The 21,192-nt window shown below is 32.9% G+C and overlaps 1 protein-coding gene across 2 annotated transcripts; it reads left to right on the top strand.

The window, feature by feature from the left end:
- Positions 1-721: 721 nt before the first annotated feature.
- Positions 722-15,524, top strand: LOC123700864 (FHF complex subunit HOOK interacting protein 2A-like). Of its 2 annotated transcripts, XM_045648220.1 has the most exons (13): positions 722-918; positions 1,279-1,419; positions 3,262-3,483; positions 3,965-4,369; positions 4,857-5,050; positions 5,537-5,642; positions 6,744-6,921; positions 8,504-8,625; positions 9,306-9,463; positions 9,987-10,115; positions 13,119-13,209; positions 13,656-14,374; positions 14,695-15,524. In XM_045648220.1, the coding sequence occupies exons 1-13, from the start codon at positions 874-876 to the stop codon at positions 14,804-14,806; spliced, it is 2,622 nt and encodes an 873-aa protein (XP_045504176.1). In that variant the 5' UTR covers positions 722-873; the 3' UTR covers positions 14,807-15,524. The 2 variants fall into 2 exon arrangements, with proteins under 2 accessions (XP_045504176.1, XP_045504177.1); XM_045648221.1 differs by lacking the exons at positions 13,119-13,209; positions 13,656-14,374; positions 14,695-15,524 and adding an exon at positions 11,085-11,558.
- Positions 15,525-21,192: the final 5,668 nt, after the last annotated feature.

Raw genomic sequence — 21,192 nt, 5'->3', positions numbered from 1 at the left:
AATACAATAAACAGCACAACCAACATCCGAGTAGGAGGAGGAGCGAGGCAGAATGAGATAAAATAAAGATGATGAACACTATAAATGTTTTCGAAGATAGATATTTGAATTTAAGAACGCAATATATTTTTGTTTACTTAAGTTCAGCCAATTGCCGTATTTTAATACGGTAATTAAAATAGCTGCCGTATAAATCGTATTTTTAATGCCTATAAATACTTAAATGTGTGTTTTCTTAATAAAAGAAGGTTTCTTTTAATAGAAAGGGTTTTAGGTTAAAGCAAAGAATTTCTTTAAATATTTAGCGCACTTTAAGACTGAAAATACACAAACTAGTGCTTTTTTGCTGTTGGTAATTGGTATACTGCCTTTTTGAAAATTGAGTTGGCAACACTGAACATTATCGTCCGATAGCCGCTGGCATATCGGTGTTGGCTCCGATATCCGATATCGGACCGGACAATGTGAAAGACAGGTACATATTTCATACATTTTACTTCCCTCCGATATCGGATATCGGCTATCGGCGTCCGATATCCTATATCGGATCGGATAATGTGAAAACGCTCTAAGTAGGTACGCGAACTATAGAACCGCGACTTTAAAGTTCGTACGTCTAGAAGCCCTTTAATACTTCAGTCACATCACTACCTACCTACATGAATTTTCAACTTCAACATGTAACAAAAAGTTGACGTTGACAAGTTGACAATCATTAATAAATATTGAACACGGTTTCGCATTGATTACTGCAAATTGTTAATTTATTCATTACAACAAATAGATATACCGATATCAAATAGTAACTCATGCATTAAATTTGTTCTTTTTTCTAAATATGTGTTGATTCGTCGTACATCGTAATCACTTAAAATGTTAAGCAGATTTTCAGACGTACTGCAAACCGCTGCGGACGTAGTAAGTGTAAAAATATTAGCTAATTATACAATCATATGATAGCATTATTTATTTTATCTTAATTCAAGGTACTATATCTTATAGAATATACCTAATATAATACTTTATAGAATTTGAACTTAGATTTGAAAAGAAAATGTATATAGCACCCATAAATTGTTATAAACATATTGTTATGATCCGCTAGTTATTTTGCATGTCCTAATTTAAATTCAAATTACTTTTTCACATCTGAATATTATCATTAAAGTGTGTAACCAATACCTATTTATCGTGACATATTATTTAAAATCGAATTTAGCTATGATATTTATTTTAAAACTAGTTCAATGAAAACATAAATTTTCATTTTTTTTGTAGTTAGCTCCGCCGGCGTCCCGTTACGAAGACTTTGAATATCACTGGAAGATGATATTGAATTTTTATCAAAATTACGATGAAAGCAATAAAGTACATATTGAGGATACAAGAGTGCCACATCACTTGCACCAAATGTTTCAGGTAATTTTGCCCTAATAAATAAGTATTATACCATTATAGATATTCCATTGACCATTGAGCAGTGGTGGCTCAGTGGTGAGACCTTAGACTTCGAATCGATAAGTCCGTGGTTCGAGACCAGGCGAGCGCGCAGGAAATAAATTGATTTTTCAATTTATCTGCGCATGTTGTAACATCACCACTGCTCGAACAGTGAAGGAAAACATCGTGAGGAAACCGACATGTCGAAGAATTAAAAAGTTCGACGACATGTGTCATCCGCCAACACGCACTTGGCCAGCGTGGTGGATTATGGCCTGTACCCTCATAGGAGGCCCGTGTCCCAGCAGTGGGAACGTATATGGGCTGATGATGATGATGATGATGATACCATTATACTACGACATTGGGGCTTTCAAGAAAAGAGCTTATTTGTCCATAAAAGGTCGGCAAAGCACCTGCAACACTTCAAGTGTTACAAGTGTTTATGGGCGGTGGTGACCACTTAACATCAGATGGCCCACCTGCCCCTTTGCTTGCTCTGAAATAAAAATAAAAAAAAACCAATACAGAAGATATCATATTTAGAAGAAATATGAATGTATATTCTATTAAAATTCATAGATTTTTATTGATATCATATAAGATTTAAATAACATCCTGTGAAGTGTAAGGTACAAACTATAATCTATACTAATATTATAAAGCGGAAGAGTTTGTTTTTTTGTTTGTTTGTTTGAACATGCTAATCTCGGGGACTACTGGTCCGATTTGAAAAATTCTTTTGGTGTAAGATAGCCCATTCACCGAGAAGGCTATAGGCTATATATCATCTGACTAAGACCAACAGTAGCGGGGCACAGCTAGTATTGTTATAGGTTATTGTAACTGTGAATAGAAATGTTGTCAAAACATTTTAGAAACAAAAGATTTGTTGTAATAACAGTGGGATTTCTCTGAATCCTTTAAGTTTATTAAACATATTATAAAAATAAATGTATTAAAAAAGAGTGTGTTTGCTGTGCACACATGTCAGAAGTGAAACTTTTATGTCCAGATTGAAGGATACCAAAATCGTCGCCTTACTCCATGACGTGACGGTATTGCCATGACACAACAACACTACTCTCAATGCTACTCAAGAAGTTTCATTTCAAAATGAAATTTTAGATTTATTTTTTGTTATAAATGTCAAGTAGATGTTGTTATCTTATATATAAAAATGAATCGCAAAATGTGTTGGTAAGCGCATAACTCGAGAACGGCTGAACCGATTTCGATAATTCTCTTCTTATTATATTTCTTGAAGTACGAGGATGGATCTTATGTAGAGAAAACGTAAACATGTACCATGGGCGAAGCCGGAGCCGACAGCTAGTTGTATAATAAAAACAGTTTATAAACAGCTCGACTTTAATAATCACAGGGTCAATGCAAGGTTATGCACATTTAGAGCAATTTGTCACAACTTTTCAACAAGCAATATAATCCCATTATGTAGCTAAACATTTTTGTTTAAAATAATGTACCTAATTTAACTATCACAGTCACTAGACACTATTATTAGACAAATAAATTGTTGCATAGACGTTTCTAATTATGTACCTACTAACTATTGACGATTATAAGCAAGCCACCATAAAATTATGTATTTATAATAGTATCATTTTGTAGCTAAACATTCTTGCCAAAAACACAATTAATCAATCAATCAAAATAAAAAGAGAGAGAGAACCTCCTCCATTTTTAAAAGTTGGTTAAAAATGCATAAAGTATAATTAATAAACCATATAAATTTCTATTTTGTTACTTTATCTAAAATTACATTCATAGTATTTATTAACAAGATACAATTTTTTACAGCTAATAGTCGATGAAGAGAAAGAACAGCAGGGTGGTACAGTAGGACCATGTCTAGAAGCGGTAGTACAAAGGTCAATAGGAGTGTTAGACGCTCTAGCAGTGCTTGCGGTGGCTGATCGGCCGCCTGGAGCAAGGGCGATGGCTCTAACACTAGCTACCACGTTGTTGAGACGAACGCAACGTCCGTGTATTAATAGCGCTCATGTTTATAGACCTTTGCAGGTGAGAACTATTATATTAATGTAAAGTTTATCATTTTAAAATTTTAAATTATTATTTTTATGTATCCCCCAAGCACCCCAAGCAGCCCGATCGGTCCCAGACAATAGATTTTCTATTGTGCCTGTGGTTCCGGAGCCTGAGTTATTAAATAAATAATTGTTGAATTTGAGTTTGAGTCGAATGCAAGTGTGTAATTCAGCATATTAATGAAGATTAATTGCTCTGTCAATCTTCTTTTTGTATCAGTAGTAACTAGTAACTGATTAATTGGTTATTAATGGAAATTTTTTTTGTACATAATGCATGGAAGGTAATGTACGGCATTGAATATTTATAACTGTCTGCGTATTTATCATTTAAATGTGAGTGTACATTGAAAAAGTAATTCATTATTATTTACATGATATTTATGATCCTTAGATACAGAGAATTTACGAATTAATTAATCTATGGCATTAAATAAATGATTGAATATTTCCAGAGAATGTTAGTCCAATGCAACGAAAGCCCAGCGTCCCCAACAGAGAAAGAAGAAGTAGAACTCCTCTTAACTCTATGTGGCCTTGTCAGAAAAGAGCCAGGGCTAGCAAACATATTCACAACTCCATTCGTTGAAGATAAAGCCACTTTACTATCAATACCTGAAGATATACAGAAGTTGATACCGTTGAAACGGAAATTGAGTACGCCAAAGAAGAACCCTTTATTCGATGTAGATATGACACCACCGCTACGAAGTGTGGCGATAGTCAGGAGTAAAGAAGATACAACACCAAACAGTTCAGTTGTTGACGATAATGGCTCGCTGAAAAGTCAGAAGACTGTGTATGATGATAATGATAAATTTCTCTTGATTGATTTGCTGTTGTCGTATTTGAATAGTGCTGTGAGTATGTTTCACATTTTTTTGTTCTTTTAATTTGAAATTATTAAATTACTAGCTTTCCGCCCGCGGTTCGCCCTCTTTGTTTAAAACCTTATAAATTTTATATTACCCTCATCTTATATCTCTCTTTATTAAAAATAACCGCATCAAAATCTGTTGCGTAGTTTTAAAGATATAAGCATACATAGGGACGTAGGGATAGAGAAAGCGACTTTTTTATACTATGTAGTGATGGTATATTTAACTACATATAATTAATAGGACACGAAGATCAAGCAGTGTTTAAAAAAATTGATTTTATCTATAAGAAACAGACACAAACAGAAAGCCTATTTTTTTTACTTAAATCCTGAAAATTAAAGCCTGTTGATCGATATTTTTAGCAAAATCAGTGTTTTTATTTAATATGCTTATTAGTTTGGTTACATTTCTTTATCTCGAGTACTTGGCCTTAAAACAGCATTTTACAGTAATATTTAATTTCCAGGATAACCAAGTGGTACTCCGCGCGTGCGAGGGTATTATGATAGTGTCCTCGTTACCAGAGGACGATATAGCTAACCTGGTGACGAGCTGCAGTCCGTGCTGCGAGACGATCGTGGACAAACTGTGCGCCAAGTACCGGGCCATACCCAGCGACGTGGACCCCAGTGATGTGGACCACTTGAATATCACTTGGGCGTGAGTTTTTCTGAAGGGATAGTCTGGGAAAAAACTGTTAAGAAAAGTCGTGACATTAAATGCAGATATTTTCCAATTTTGCTCGTAATTCATTGTATTGGAACCCGTTTTTGCGTCTCACCTTCATATTTATTTCTATTCATTTCACTTGGGCGTGAGTTTTTCTGAAGGGAAAGTCTGGGAAAAAACTGTTAAGAAAAGTCGTGACATTAAATGCAAATATTTTCCAATTTTGCTCGTAATTCATTGTAATTGGAACCCGTTTTTGCGTCTCACCTTCACATTTATTTCTATTCATTTCGAATCATATTTGTGGGGAATGATTATTTCATGAGTTGAGGGTAGTTCCAACTACCCTTTATTACTTTTTTACTTTTTACTCTTTATTACTTTGATAAAAGCACATATTAACTATGCAAATAAAGTCATTCAATAATGTTTCATACCTTTGAGAAACATATTGTACACTTTAATTATCATTTTCAGGTATGTAGCTCAAGATTTTGGTGATAAGGGCTACATCAAATTCCACGGGTACAGAGAATTGACTACTTTCTTTTCATGGCTCGATTACTGTGATACGTTAATGAAGGTAAGACAGCATTTATTTTGGTTGAAAAAAAAAAACATGTTTTAGGCCGGTTGCAGAGCTTCACCGACCATCAGTGCGTACGTCAGTCGCGCTTATCATATGTCGCCGTCCCCGGAGAATAAAATGATAACAGCAAAAACACAACTTTTCAGGAGAAATAAAAAACCAATACTTGTCTTTATCTCGCAAAGCAATAGACGTAGAGAGATAAAAAAAGGCTCAGAGGTAGCTAATTTTTTAACCTTTTATTATGTTTCAAAATATTTTTAATAACTTTAAGAGAACTGAAGATAATTAAAATTTAAAAAGTTAGTAGCATTTGACTGAAATGTAAATTTACTAATACACACTTATCATTTTATTCTCGTTTATATTGGACATAAATATGCATTAATGGATAATATCCAATGAACTTTTATTCTGTTTTTTTTTTTAAACAATATTAGAGTAATCAACTATTATTACATAAAAAATGAAGACAATAAAAAGTAATAAAAATCAGTCTTCCTGATCATCATCGTGATCATAATGTACATGGTCATACGTATGGCGCCAAAACATATTTTTACGAGAATAAAATGATAATAGGCGTTCGTCATTATTTCGCCGTTTCTTTCTTCCGAGAATATTATTGTAAAAGTTATTACCACATAAAGAGTGAAGAAACTTTTTCGCTATCATAGTACTATCTTTTTTTTCTAGTACTTACGAATATGTTGTGGGAAAAAGCAGTGAATATTATTGTAATATCTTATAACTTTGTGGATTACAGGAGAAAAAATACAAAAAAAATTGTATAGATGTATTAGGCTACGTAGGCTTCAAATATCGAAAAACAATAAAACTATGGTAATGGCGATTATCATTTTATTCTCCGGGGACGGCGATGTATGGAAATTCATAAAACCGTTCATAGCTAGACCGACCATACGCACGCGTATTTCGGTCGGTGAAGCTCTGCAACCGGCCTTAATTGACAAAATTAAAAACAATAAAAAAAATTGACACATTTAAGCGGTCCTATAACTGTTAGTAATATTAGTATAGAAAATAATTTAACTACATTTTATTTTTCTTCTGAAACAAACATTATACATGCAGGAATGCCACCCAACAATCGCGTCGCACCTAGCCCGCACATTTCGCTCGAACTTTCTAGAAAGTGTCGAAAGTTGGCTAGTGCCGGAGTCAGCAAAGTGTCGTCACCAGCACACGGCGCTCACAACTGCTCTGCTGGCCAAGTGCCTGCGGGTCATCGACTCCACAGACCTGATCAGTGGTGAGTTCTCGATCCTTCTAGAATGTTGTGGAACCTTGTAGAACATTCTGGAAAGTGTCGAAAGCTGTCTAGTGCCGGACTTAATAAAGTGCCTTCATGATAATTAGTTTATTTGTTTTTAACTAATGAGTCTTAAGTTTTCACAGCTCTTCTAGATAGGGAGGCGAAGAGGGGAATTTTCTGCAATACTCGAGCGTGGCAGTTTAAGATATGAGAGATACCTTAGACCTAATAGAACAACCTTGTTAACTATTTAGCTCTTTAAGTAGTGACGCGCGCCCAGGATAGACGATCAGATTAGTAAAAAAAAATCGATAGTCTGAAATACTCGAGCGCGTCAGATTAAGATATTGGGGGTAGATTTTAGTGTTTTAAGACTAAATTTAACTAATCTGACGATAAGTCCTTGACGCCGCCAAGTTATAGGGTCGCGAACTTGTAAAAAAAAAACGTTAATCCGGCATTCTCGAGCGCGATTGTTTTTATTTTTATTTTGAAGAATATAATCTAAAACTTATTAAAAATACAAAAGCTGCCGGTTTCCGCGTGACCGGAAGCCTGGAGGAGCCATTTCGTCTTCCGAAAAACGCGTTGCAGTATATAAGTCGCGAACGATACATTTTACAAAAAAAAAAAGTTTGAATAAACAAAAAAGGTAATTTTATTTTACACAAAAAAGGCCTCTTTACATTTTTGTCCAAAGTTAAAACTCTTTGACTTGAAGCATCATAAAAACTCAAACTCCCGGTTTTTTGAGTATATCTCGAAAACTGAGGGTGTTAAGAAAAATTGATATGAAATAACGATGATTAAAAAAAAGAAACTCTCAAACCTTTTTCGGTCAGATTAAGAGAACCCACCAACATTTTTGTCAGATTAAGAAAATATGCTTTCAGGAGACCGAGATAAACCTCCCCTATGAAAATCTGACGCGCTCGAGTATTTCAAAAGGACTTTTTTTTTCTGCATTTTCAAAAATTCATCGTAACTTATCGTCACGCCGAAATCGTCAGTTTTTTTAAGGGGAGCTTCCTTGGGGCCTACTTAACACCCCTTCCGAAAATCTGACGCGCTCGAGTAAATTTTTTTTTTTGTGCATTTTTGACGAATTAATATGCCTAGCCCCACCACGCAAACCGGCAGATTAGTATACCGTTGTTATCAGAGGCACTTGGGGCATACGTAGTATGAATATCTGACGCGCTCGAGAATGCCCAAGTAACTATTTTTTTTTACATTTTTGAAAATCCGTACACGCCAAACCCACCGCTAAAATGGTTTTTACCATAGAAGCTTTTCTTTTCGAAATTATTTTATCTATCGATTTTGATAAGTCTCGACGGCGCCGTTTAATTACGCCATTTAGCTACCTCGCCTCCCTATCTATTCTGTTGGCCAAATTATTACGATTTGCGAGCTATCGACCACAAAGATTCGATTAGTGATAGATGATTTTTCGAACATTCTTAAATGTTTACCTTTAAAAATATTGTATATATGATATGTTGAACGTATGTACGGTAATTTAACTTATTATTTGTCGATGTCATGTTATACATTATAATAATGTTATTCTCTACAGAATTCAGTAACTGGTTGGTTGGGGACGGGGAGGTGTCGGAATGGCCTCTGTTACTGACGCTCATAAACAACTGCCTTACTGATGATTACGATCTTTCTTTAGAGACACTACGGTTCTTTGAGGTAAGTCATTATAACAGAATTAATATATATATATATTTTTTTTTGTTAAAAATTCTTTTACTGATGTTGTATATAAAATTCAATTAAAAAAATATGGAAAAAAAGTTTTGTTTCGTCGCTATGATAGAAGGGTAAAGCGAAGGGTACAGTTTGGAATTTTTTCTATACTTTAAAATCTTCAAATATTTATCAATCAACATGTGAATTATTTTTCTTGGTTTTTTTTTTCCATTGATGGTCATCTAGACTCACAATCAGGACCAAAAATTGTCCGAAGCAAAACTATGCTGATGCGTTTTCTAATGAGCGATTTAATAGACTTTGAACATTACTATCACGACATAAGGTGTTAATCTCAATGAATATTATACGGTGGCATTCGGACATTTCTTATTACTTTTAAATAAGACATTATGCGTCTAGTTGGTATATAGTATAGTATCATAAATGGCTTTAAAGTGTGGTAAAAATGGCACTACAGGCATTGTATAACATGATGAGCTTATTTCGTGGCAATAATGTTCAAAGTATATTGTATCGCTTATTAGAAAACTCCGCCTAATTTAATGCGCAAGTCTGTCTACAGTAGATTTTTAGTTTGGACAATTTTAAAACGCGATTGTGAGTTTCGTAGTTTATAGTATGTAAATGACATAAAGGTGAATGTACAACGTCCACAGACGATAATAGAGCGGGGTACAGAACACAGTATGGACCGCATAGTTGTGTCCCGGGTTGTGTCCCGCGGGTACCTGTGCGGGGCCGCGCCGCGCGTCGACAGTGACGAGCGGGACCGCCTTAACGATGTGTCCTTCCGCCGCGAGCGGGACTGGAACAGGTGAGGGGTGGGGGGAAGAGGGGAACGAGGGTGTAGGGTACAGGGTGATACGGGGCGTAAGGTATGGTTAGGGCACGGGTACATAGTGACATAGGGCAGTCACAGGGCACAAGGTAAACAGAGGCACGGGATGCAGGGTAAATAGTGGTATGGGGTACAGGGCTCAGGGTACATAGTGTCACGGGGCGTAAGGTACAAAGTGGCACAGGGTAAATAGAAGCACTAGGTACCTTTACCGTACCGTTCTATCTTTCATGAAATTTATCGTTTAAACCAAAAACAAAAATTACCAAACTTCATCTAAAATATATTATTTTGTTAGATTGGGAAAGATGGAGTTACATATTTTAATTTTTAAGTATGTTTCGAACTTACGTACCATCAGTTCTATGCGTATTTTTAGTAACGTGCCACTATTTTTTTATACTAACATAACTTGCATACAATTTTCGAGCGATTAACCAGACAACATACAAAAATGTATTCTACATCATCCACATAAGGTTCAATTTCCAATTTCCAGAGAGGCGATGAAGCAACTAGAACATGAAGACGCGATCAATGAACAAATTAGCGATATTCTGTCTCACGAGGGTTTAGATAGCAAGGAGCAAGGCGAGAATGTGGAAAACATACATCGAGTTATAAATAGGTATGTGGGTAGTTATAGATAATTATTTAGATATTAGGTAGGTAGTAACAATGTTATTGAAGGGAAACTTCTTCATTTTTGGTGGGAAAAAAATTTAGTGTAACATTTTTTCGTTACGTGTGACATTTTTCCGTTACGCGCCACCTTTTTCTTAGCCTACCACGCGTGATTCGACGTATTTCTGTAAAGTTGAATATAGTAAATTACTTTTTGAAAAATAAGGTCATAAAGAAGTTTCACTTCTTACGTGTGTACACTAGTACACGCACACATTTTTTTATTATTTTGGTACCTAGAAATAGAAATGATGGAATTATGGGTACACCGGAAGATATAAGAAGTCTATTTAATTAATTTTATTTATGCAGTAGGATGCACAATGCACATTAGGGTAATTATTGAAAATATTGGTTTTGCTTCGCTTCGGTAGAAGGAATTACTTATAGCTGTATTTAAATAATAATTCGTTGAAAATTTGATTAATTAATAGATAAAAGGAACAAAACTGTAACTGCTGGGTCTAATGAATATACTTCTACAATATTAATGCTAGTTTTTTCCTGCGACTTCTTCCATTTCTTCTTCGTCGTTTTCACTTATTTATTCTTATACTAGCTGTGCCGCGCGGTTTCACCCGCGTGGCTCCGCTCTTGTTGGTCTTAGCGTGATAATATATAGCCTATATTACTCATGGATAATGTAGCTTTCGTATGGTGAAAGAATTTTTAAAATCGGTCCAGTAGTTTATGAGCCTATTCATTACAATCAAACAAACAAACAAACAAAGTTTTCCTCTTTATAATATTAGTGTAAATATTTATGTAATTTTCTTATTATATTATAATTTATTATATATAAATTAAAATATCTATAGCTAGTAAATTTTACATAAATTAACCGTTAATGTTACCATTTATCCTAATACTAAAAATATAAATAAAATTATTAACAAAAAATTTCATATTCTAGGCGACTCTTACGGCTTAAAACACGAATCGAAGAAATTATGGAGCTAGAGAATACAAAGGCTACACCTAACAATTAGTATTAAAAATAACATCAAAAACTTTTGTTTAACATATCAATTAATATTGTTATAATAATTAATGTTTTACTAACCTGTGCTAAAATAATCTAAAATTAGTAATTGTCACAAAAATATGAACTATACAGGGTGTTTCATTTTAAATGAATTATTTGTTTCAATGCATGCAAACTAATTTTAATAATATTTAGTTTTTTGTTTAAAATAAATTAATTTATATGTAACTGTATTATAATGTTTAATTAATTGAGTAAGAAATAAGCTCATAATGTATTTATTTACAACAAATCTCTTTTCAAAGGGAACTAAAAAAAACTAGGATATACTATCTATACATATAATAAATCTGTAGAAGAATTCTGCACATTGAAAATATTGAAAAAATAAATAGCAGGGGGTGTTACTGGATCGATACCAAACCCAAATATGTGATTAAAAAATTGTTTGTCTGTCTGTCTGTTTGTCTGTCCTGTATGTTCAAGCATCACGTGAAAACTAACGGTTCGATTTCGATGAAACTTGGTATAATTATACTTTATTATCCTGGGCATAAAATAGGATACTTTTTATCCCGGTAAAATACGTAGAAAAAAAATAAATCTTAACTTTTCAAATTTTTCCGCGCGGACGGAGTCGCGGGCGGAAGCTAGTACACCAATAAAATAATAAATCCTTCGTCTTTAAATCAGATATTGTTCCTAAGTAATAATAATAATTAGATTTAGATACTAGTGGTAGTTGCTTTTTTTTCTGTGTATATTTATGGTCTAAAAATTAATAATTTTTTTGCGAGAAATTTCGTTCAACTATAACTAAATTTTGGCCAAGGAATCTTTTGTAAGATCTCTTATATTATTAGTATAAGTATTTTTGCATTTTTATATATTTTTATTTAATTATTGAATTAATAGTCATATGAGATCTATGTACAATCGAGATTAATAGAATCTTTTTTTCCAAAGGAATTTTGCTCAAAAACTTTATTTTTGCCTACTACATAGTATTCGCCATATTTTATTTAAATTCATTTTGCGGAAAATAATTATTGTCTGCGTGTATATAATGTACAAAATGACTTCCATAAACGTATTTTTATTCAAATAGGTATAGTTAATATATTAAAAATAATATGGTGCAATGTTAGGTTAAGATTTAGTTAGTATAATTAGTGTCTATTCGCATAAAATAAGTGATATAGATTAAAAATATTGATTCATAAAAATAAAAATCTGACTTTACTGTGCACTTTTTTTTTAATTTACCTTCTTTCTTGTGCCTGTTCGCAATTTTTAAAACAATCTATGAGCTAACTTAGCACTTTTTTGTCACACATTTTTGCACTTTTACCAAAAAAGCTTTACTTTACATATACAGGGTGTAGATTTTACGTTGGCTAAAGTTTACCATGTGTTTCTTCACTGTTTTTTGGACATTCTAAAACAGGCCTTGTATATTTAATACGAAAAAACTTATGATAAGCATATTTTTGCGGTTACGCGGTAGGATAATAATATTATTGTTATTGGTTATTTGTTTGTAAGCACAATTTGTGACTTGTTCCTTTAAACTGAATTCGAAAAAGGTACCTATATTGTGGTCTGAAAAAACATCTAGTCCATATTGTCCAGTCCATTTTTTAGTTGAAACTATAAGTAATGGAATTAAATATACACACAAATACGTTCATTTTAGCTTTTTTTTTAAAGAAATAATTATATTCCAACAATATTTCCGCTGCTACGCTATCAAAATAATCCTGCCGCTGCATCTATCTTCCGAATCAATGAAACGATTTAAACGTTTATGAAGCAAGCTTACATTTTACTTGTTCATTTTTTTTTGCGAAAATTAGGCACATTTCTTTTAAGTTTCTGAAAAAACATGTATTTTTTGTAATTTTATCTCAAAATTAAACGTTTAAAAGCAAACATGTGTTTCATTGTCCCCGTCCGTTGCAGTTTCCTGTTGGTTCTGCCGCGAGCACTTCTCTCCGACCCGGTCGGCGCGGACTACGAGCACTATATACATGACGCGCAGAGACATTATCAGGTAATAGCGGAAATATCAAAAAATTGAGTAAAACATACTTTCATGTTTGTTGTTTCCAAATTTTTTGTTTTTCAACAATAAAATTCTCATCAAATTTATAAAATTATTAACTTTATTTTAATAGGAACTGCTGAACAGTTTTTTGTATATGTCGTGGCCATTTCGTGAAATGATCAATCATTTCTTGAAATGAGCAAATTTCGTTACGAATTAAATAATAATTATAGCTGTACATAGATTATTTTCTCGAAAAAAAAAGTGCCTACGATAAAGTATACTCAATATTCTATTTCGGATGGGACTTGGACTTGTTAAGACTAACAAAGACGAATTAATGTTATTGATATTTTAAAATTAGATGAAATATTATTTGTGCCGATTTTCAAACAACATTCACGTAGAAGTATGTGTCTAATGTCTATGCTGTAGTCTCAAAAATTTCACAGCTCTGGTTGGACATAACAGCATCCTACCACTGGCCCACTGAACCCAACTGGATGGACAATACAGCTAGTTCTACACACAGTTACGATAGTCGACCAGAAGCAGACATACATTTAGACGATTTCGACACTTTACACGTAACAGAAAGCAAAAAACACACGAACAAACTGGACAATATTCAATATCAAAGATCCTATTCAACAGCGTCGACCAGTTCGTGCACAGATAAAACAAATCCTACAAACAAATGTCATCTAAATACAGATAATGTAGATGTCAAAAGTGACACGAGTGATGCAGATAAAAAATATGACATTTGTGTAGTGACAGATAGCAGCACAGATAAGAAACGGAAATTTTCCCAAACTTTAGTATTGCGCGGGAATGATGTGCAATCGAATGTAGATGAAGATTTTGATGAAGGACCATTTTTGAGGATGCTCTTAACGCTGTTATCTCGAATGCCAGATCAGCCGTATCAAGTGAATTTGCACCTTACGTCTATAATTTCAAAGTTGGCTCTTCTGCCACATCCTAATTTACATGAATACTTCTTGAATCCAAATTTACCAGTCGCAAAGAACACTCGCACGTTGTTTAAGACGATGCAAGAGGTAGCTAAACGATTAACCATGGAAATACCGAGATTGAAGAATTACAAGAAAATCATTGAAAATACAAGACTGCAGCTCATGAGCGAGGATCCGAGTTATGATGAAAGGTTAGTTTTCTTGATACATAAGCCTCATAGACAATTTTAAACTTTTAAATAATCTAAAATCAATAGATTTCATGTCAGTGTGGGTTGCATGTTTGCGTATTCTAAAAGACCTTTTACAAAATACTCCATATCTTGTGTCGTAGGTTAGAATTAAATTTGTAACCTTTGGAAATTGAGATCTTTTTAATTATGAAAGTTAAGGCAATTATGAAAGTTTAGTCACCAGCTAATTAAGAAGATTGTGTATTTGACCGTCCCTATCACATACTTTAGATTTTTATGAAAAAATGTATATCAATAATAGCAAACTTTATTTTCAGCGGGGAACACAACCAGCTAGTGGAGAGCTTGATCGTTTTAGAAGAGTTTTGCAAAGAACTTGCCGCCATTGCGTTTGTCAAATATCAACATCTGATTCATATGCACAGATAATAACAAAAATGTAGATAACAAAATATTTTTATATGGCAATAAAAAAGTATTTTGCAAATTGTTAACGCTTCCGCTTTACGTACTTAAAGGATTAAAAAAAAATTGGTGATTTTTTCAAAAATGTATTTTGGATATTGTGTAAGATATTGTTTGTATTTTTGTTCGTATTAGCTGTTGTAATTGATTATAATGTTAATGATAAAAATAATATAAAAATGAGCATTTAAAATATTGCATTTGTTTGGAAGCACGTGTTATTATATACAGCACAATCACAATATATTTTTGCAAGTAGATGAATATTTTATAGTATAATATAATAGTAAAAAAAAACTTAAAAAATTCTAAATTTCATTCTTGTATTTTCTTGTTTACGAAAAAAAAACGTAATACATAAAATTGTAAAATCAAAAACGTACGACGAAAAAAATACGATACAGTCAATGTTTATTAAAATATATTTATCTCGAATAGATTATTAAATTAATCTTACATTGTGTTCAATCATGAAATGGGATTATTTTTTACATGTTACAAAAAAATCTATATTCATCGTAGACACATAGATCAGTGTGTATTTCATAAAATAAAATTATTATTAAACTGTTATGCCAAATTCCTATTAGAAACTATCCCATGTATACTTGAAATATTAATAAATTTTACTATTAGAGCTACGCAAGAGCAACTTTTTTCTCCGCAACTATTTTGTCTCTCCCATCACCTCTAAGTAAGAAAGTGCGCGCACGTAGCGACGCAACTTCCTATAGAGTTGACGGGAGAGACAATATAGTTGCGGAGACAAAAGTTGCTCTTGCGCGCTAGTTCTCAGTTAAAACATCTTAATTAAGTCATGCTTAAAGTGGTAGCTTTTTGTTGTATATTTTTAACCATCAAAATAGCGTTTTGTGAAGAAAAAAACGATACATGTGACCATTTTGGTTGAGGAATCGATATAGGTACTTATTTAAATTTCAATTATATTTCGTAGTATGAATGAAGAGTCAAAGATAACTCTATTTAAATGAAAATTATTCTGTTGGTAACCACTAATGACTAAATTGATACACAGTATTTTTTTAAGAAATCAACACTCCTATTTTTATCATATTATTTATTAAAATTATGCAGCTTATTTACAATGATTAGAACAGTTTTTATATTTATTTAATGCTTAAAAGTGGGGGTTTATCGTTAAAATTATTTTATATTTTTCCGATGCTTTTGGTTGTAGCTTATCAACTGATATTACTTTACTGATTTATCCTACAACTTACTGTTAATTTCGACTGAACCCTCTTTAAGATCGTTCTCGTATACGTAACTTTTGTCTATAACTTGTTTTTACGAAAACAACATTAGTTGTAAAATATAATTTTTGTGACTATAGCTTGTGTGTAGTGGCTGTAGGGCTGTTTGTGTATGTGCGCGGCGAGGCGGGCGAGGGGAGGGGGAGTACCGACCGTTCCGTTTCTTTCTCAAACTCAAACATTTATTTATTCAATTAGACATTTATAAATGCGAAAGTAACTCTGTCTGTCTGTCTGTTACTCAATCACGCCTAAACTACTGAACCAATAATTTGCATGAAATTTGGTATAGAGATATTTTGATACCCGAGAAAGGACATAGGCTACTTTTTATTGCGAAATATGTACCACGGGCGAAGCCGGGGCGAACTGCTAGTATATTATAATAATAATAATTCTAACTTCTAACTCTTGCTCTATCTTACCCGGTCCCCGCCTCACCGCACATACCAACACCGCCCTACAGCTTCACAGGTCAAGCTATAGTTTTATAGCTAGACCTTAGTTGTAAAAACATTAATTTCGTTACGTGTTATTTTTCCTGATTATTTAGATTTCTTGTGTTTGTTATTCCTTTAGCCCAGTCTCTTATATTATATGCTTGAATTTCTAGTCGCATTAGTAGTTTCTTTCCAGAGCATTCCTTTTTTAGGTTAAATTATGTGTGCAATATTATAATATATTTTTATTGCAAATAAGATATTTAATAAGTTTAGACTGGAGTATTGTACATTACATTTACTAATATTTTCTTTTATTCGTCGCTTGTTCAGTCATAAATAGTATAATTAATAATTTATAAAGGTTTTCAATGAAATAGATTACCCAATTAATGAAAGATTTATATGAATGTTAATTTTATTTCACCGCACAACTATTTATTGTCCATATGTTATGTTGTTGTAATTTTATTAAATGATTTAGAACGTAAAAATGTTTTTTATTTATTGTCCTTCCAACCTAGTTATCAACAAGATGAAAATAAAAGAGCGAGTTTACGACAATACCCATCCATATGACTTTCATATTAGGGTAAATTGTTCAAAACATAACATAATTGCAATACTTAACGATTACAATTTACACCCTGTATATCAACATCATCACACATACATGAAAAGAAATGCTAAGCCTAATTTTCTCAGTAAAGTGTACTATAAGTACATTTTTTCTAGTATAATACCTCTAATCTATACTAATATTATAAAGCTGAATTGTTTGAACGCGCTAATCTTAGGAACTACTGGTCCTATTTGAAAAATTATTTCGGTCCTAGATAGCTCATTTACCGAGGAAGGCTATAGGCTATATATCATCACCCTAACGCCAACAGGAACGTAGCCACGCGGAAGAAACCGCGGGGCGCGGCTAGTATGATATTAAAAATGAGGGTGTGTTTATCTGTGGAGTCGATGAAAAAACCTATTGAGGCACTTTATCTAGGACGATAAAAATAATTAATGAAACAGTTTGCAGAACCAAGGCAAAACAAATTTTTATATTGTATAGTCTATGAGTGTGCAAAAAGTGAAACACTGGAACGTACCTATTTCCTTTCAAATTGATTGATATATAGTTCGTGAACTGAACACTAATATAAAACAATTATTTTACACTAGATAGTTAAGTAATCAAAGATGGGAAATTCATTGAGAAATAAAACACCAAATAAAAATGCAATGATTATATATTCTCCAATTAAATAATATTATAAACATGACATAACCAAAATAATAACACAGACGTAACTTAGATTTAACGAACCTAAGTGCAAGTAGTCATGCTGCAGTTAGATTCATACTATCCTAAGATGACAAACTCATGTTTCTATTTACAAACTATTTTTTAACATTGGGCTTAAGTGTTTAAATTATACAACAGAAACCTGAATCAAAAAACAACTGTATATTGTAAGAATAGTGATTTTCTTGTATTTTGTATGGATACTTATTTTCTCGACATAAAATTCAAGCGACATAAATAAGCTTTTGGCGTGTCGTGTTATTTATTGATACAGGTTTATGATTATTTAAGGCCCATACAGCGAGGCAAATCTAAACATCTTCATCTCATGTATGAAGAAAATTTATTAGGTGTGTATGTATGTTTAATGTCGTCATTCACAATCTTGAGTAGGTAATCAAAAAATCGGAAGTCTTGGGCCATAGCAAAATAATTTCACTATTGTCTTACTTTCACTTTTTTAATTGCGTTTTGGCGCGAATTTAACAATTTGCAGCATTTTTGTGATGTTATCCTAAACATACATTAAATAACAAAATGCATATCTCACTTGTCAGACAAAAAATAGTCCTACATGTCGACTATAATAATTATAGGCCAGTGAAAAAGCATAGCTTGCAAACTGTCGTCATTTCTGGACATTTTGATCTTTATTTTTAAGACCGTCATGATAGTATTATTTAAGTTAATTTTATTTACCGAAAATACTATAACTGTGTGGCTAGTGAGAGTTTTCATCGAGTACGAAACGTTACTAACGCGTCTGCGTCACAGCGAAATTTGTATGGGGAGTCAAAGCTTCCCCATACGTCCGCTAGGGGCGCTGTTCGATTTCCCATACTAATTCGGCTGTGACGCAGACGTGATAGTAACGTTTCGTACTCGATCAAACTCACACTAGGGGTACTGATCAATTCTCAGACACTCGGTACATATTTATGTGAAAACTCGCTATAGAGCAAAGTTACGACGAATATTTACTTATTAAATATGTATTTCTAAAAGTATCATTCCTGTACTTGCAATAAAAATGATTTCTAATAATTTTAGATGCGAGTTATATTTTAGTATTTTTTATGTCAAATGGAAGTTTATCGATATCCAAATTGCCATACAAATATCGCAGTTCTTATAGATAAACTATATTGACACAATATTAACTACTTACTAACAGAGATTTTGCAAGTAACCGTTATCTTATAATATTGTGATATCACTCGAACTATTTTCCACCTCATTTTGAATTAGGCACTTGTATATTTTAAATAATGTCTTAGAAGGCTTTATTTTTCAAAATTACATTAATTATTTTAAAAAAAGGTTGAAATATTGTTCTTACTTTTGAGTAGTTGAAAAAGTTCTAATAACATAATAAATAATTTTAAAATTTTCTACGATTTGCTACTTATTTTAATTATAAAAATTACTTGTTATAGATATGAATTATATTTTTATCAAATTACTTTATTTCATATTAATTGTGGATAATGAAAAAAAATTGGTAAAATAATAATCTCATGTGTGAAAGCCCAATTTTTCTGTAAATATGTGTTTATATAAAAAACAGCAAATAAGTAAAAACACGCTCACAGTGAATAATTAAACTATACAATGAGAGTAATAATAAAAAACCATAAATACATTCATTAAATAATTATATATAAACAAAATAGTGTACAAATTTAGTCTTAAATTAAACATGTACCACAAATCAAAATCAGAGGCAAGATTAACAAAACTAAATCACTTTGTTACAACATCACAAATGGTCCTAAAATAAATATAAAAAAGTATGGAGGGTAGAAGTAAGAGGACCAAACAGACAAATAAAGTTCACTAACCCACCAAAATAGCGCTAGCGTAGCAAGAGGAAAGGATATGAAATTAGCAGTTGTAGACTTTTATAAACTTTTATAGATAGATTTATTATTATTATGTTTCTCTTCTCCATAATACTCGGGTACCACCAGAAGGACCGTACCCGGATCTTTGGAAGGCTTACGTGGGGACACGGATCCAACACGCAGAGGCCCTTTCGAGACTTTTACTGTGTTGTGGGACACCAGCCGCAGCCTGCCCATGACTGCACTATAGAGATACAGCCCTAGGCAGTCCGCGGCCGATGTAGGACTATTGCAGGGTATGGAAATTTAATAATTGGGCTATGGATTGGGATGCTAAATGTACTGGTACTGGGGACTATGGGAAACTATGGCACCTGCCTTTCTACTAAAAGAAAGTAAAAATATGTTGGCAGGTGGTGACTCGCCCTCTCACTGTATGGGCCCCCGAAATAAGTCGCTGCATTATTATTATTATTTATTGTTATAAATCCGAAGAGAAAAAAAATTTATTAATTTATGGCGCTATTTTTAAAAAAATTCCACTTGCTACTATGGCGCCATCTTAATTTGCTGCCTTTCAGCGGACACTTTTTAATACACTAAGTTGGTCTTCCTTACTTTTACCCTCCATATAAAAAAGCAATGAAATAATGAGCAATGAATATTTAAAAAATTATAATTGTCTATTGAATGTTATGTCTATGTCTTCTAGAAGTTTGTAGAATAATTTTCATACCGTTGATATAAATATTTACGTCCAGTTTTTATAATAAATCAACTCTCTATTTAAAAAGATCTCAGAACTTTCAAAGACAATAAAGTTGCTGGAGAGAAAAATCATAGATTATAGAAACCGGGCGTAATAATTATCAGAATATTATAACTAAAAATTAATTTAGTACGTTAGCAGCCAGTAAAACTCAAAATAACATGTAATCAATGGATTTTATATCGTCGGCGAATTGGTCTAAACGTATGGAAGAGCTGAGCTCATTTTGGTGAAACTTACAATAAATAACAGCTGAGGACACGACTAGCTTGGTCCACCTGCGACCGCTATATCAGCTATATATAGGATAAAAAGACGTTTGTATGTAGTTCAAAAACGAAAAAAATTTTAAGCTATTGCATAGCTTCTATCGCGGGCCTTGAGCGCGGGGACCGAATCGAGAAATTCCGTAACGAAAAAACCTCACGCTCTCCACTCCGACGGGCGGAGGTGTGGCTTGAAGGCATAGCATGCAATAGCTTTACCGCGGCAGTCCCCGAGTGCCACGTCTTTTTTGTTTTTTGAATAAAAATAAAAAAGAAATGTTATATTACACTTTCAAGAAGATTTCGTTACTAAATAAAAAAACAAGATTACAGTAAGTATAGATAAAATAATTATAATGACATCTTAATTCATTCAATTCTGTCCAGCCATTTAGGAGATAATGGAATACATAAACAGATAGACATAAATGAAGACTGTAAACATTATATAACT

This window comes from Colias croceus, chromosome 20 (assembly GCF_905220415.1).
Source record: "Colias croceus chromosome 20, ilColCroc2.1".
Lineage (NCBI taxonomy): Eukaryota > Metazoa > Arthropoda > Insecta > Lepidoptera > Pieridae > Colias > Colias croceus.
This window is presented reverse-complemented; position numbering and strand designations above follow the sequence as displayed.

What these genes read in the sequence shown, in the direction of transcription:
- LOC123700864 (XM_045648220.1), top strand. Translation starts at nt 874, where the DNA reads ATGTTAAGCAGATTTTCAGACGTACTGCAAACCGCTGCGGACGTA. An exon ending in TGTCGTATTTGAATAGTGCT is followed by an intron (nt 4,370 to 4,856) that starts GTGAGTATGTTT and finishes TTTAATTTCCAG; the next exon opens with GATAACCAAGTGGTACTCCG. An exon ending in CTCCACAGACCTGATCAGTG is followed by an intron (nt 6,922 to 8,503) that starts GTGAGTTCTCGA and finishes TATTCTCTACAG; the next exon opens with AATTCAGTAACTGGTTGGTT.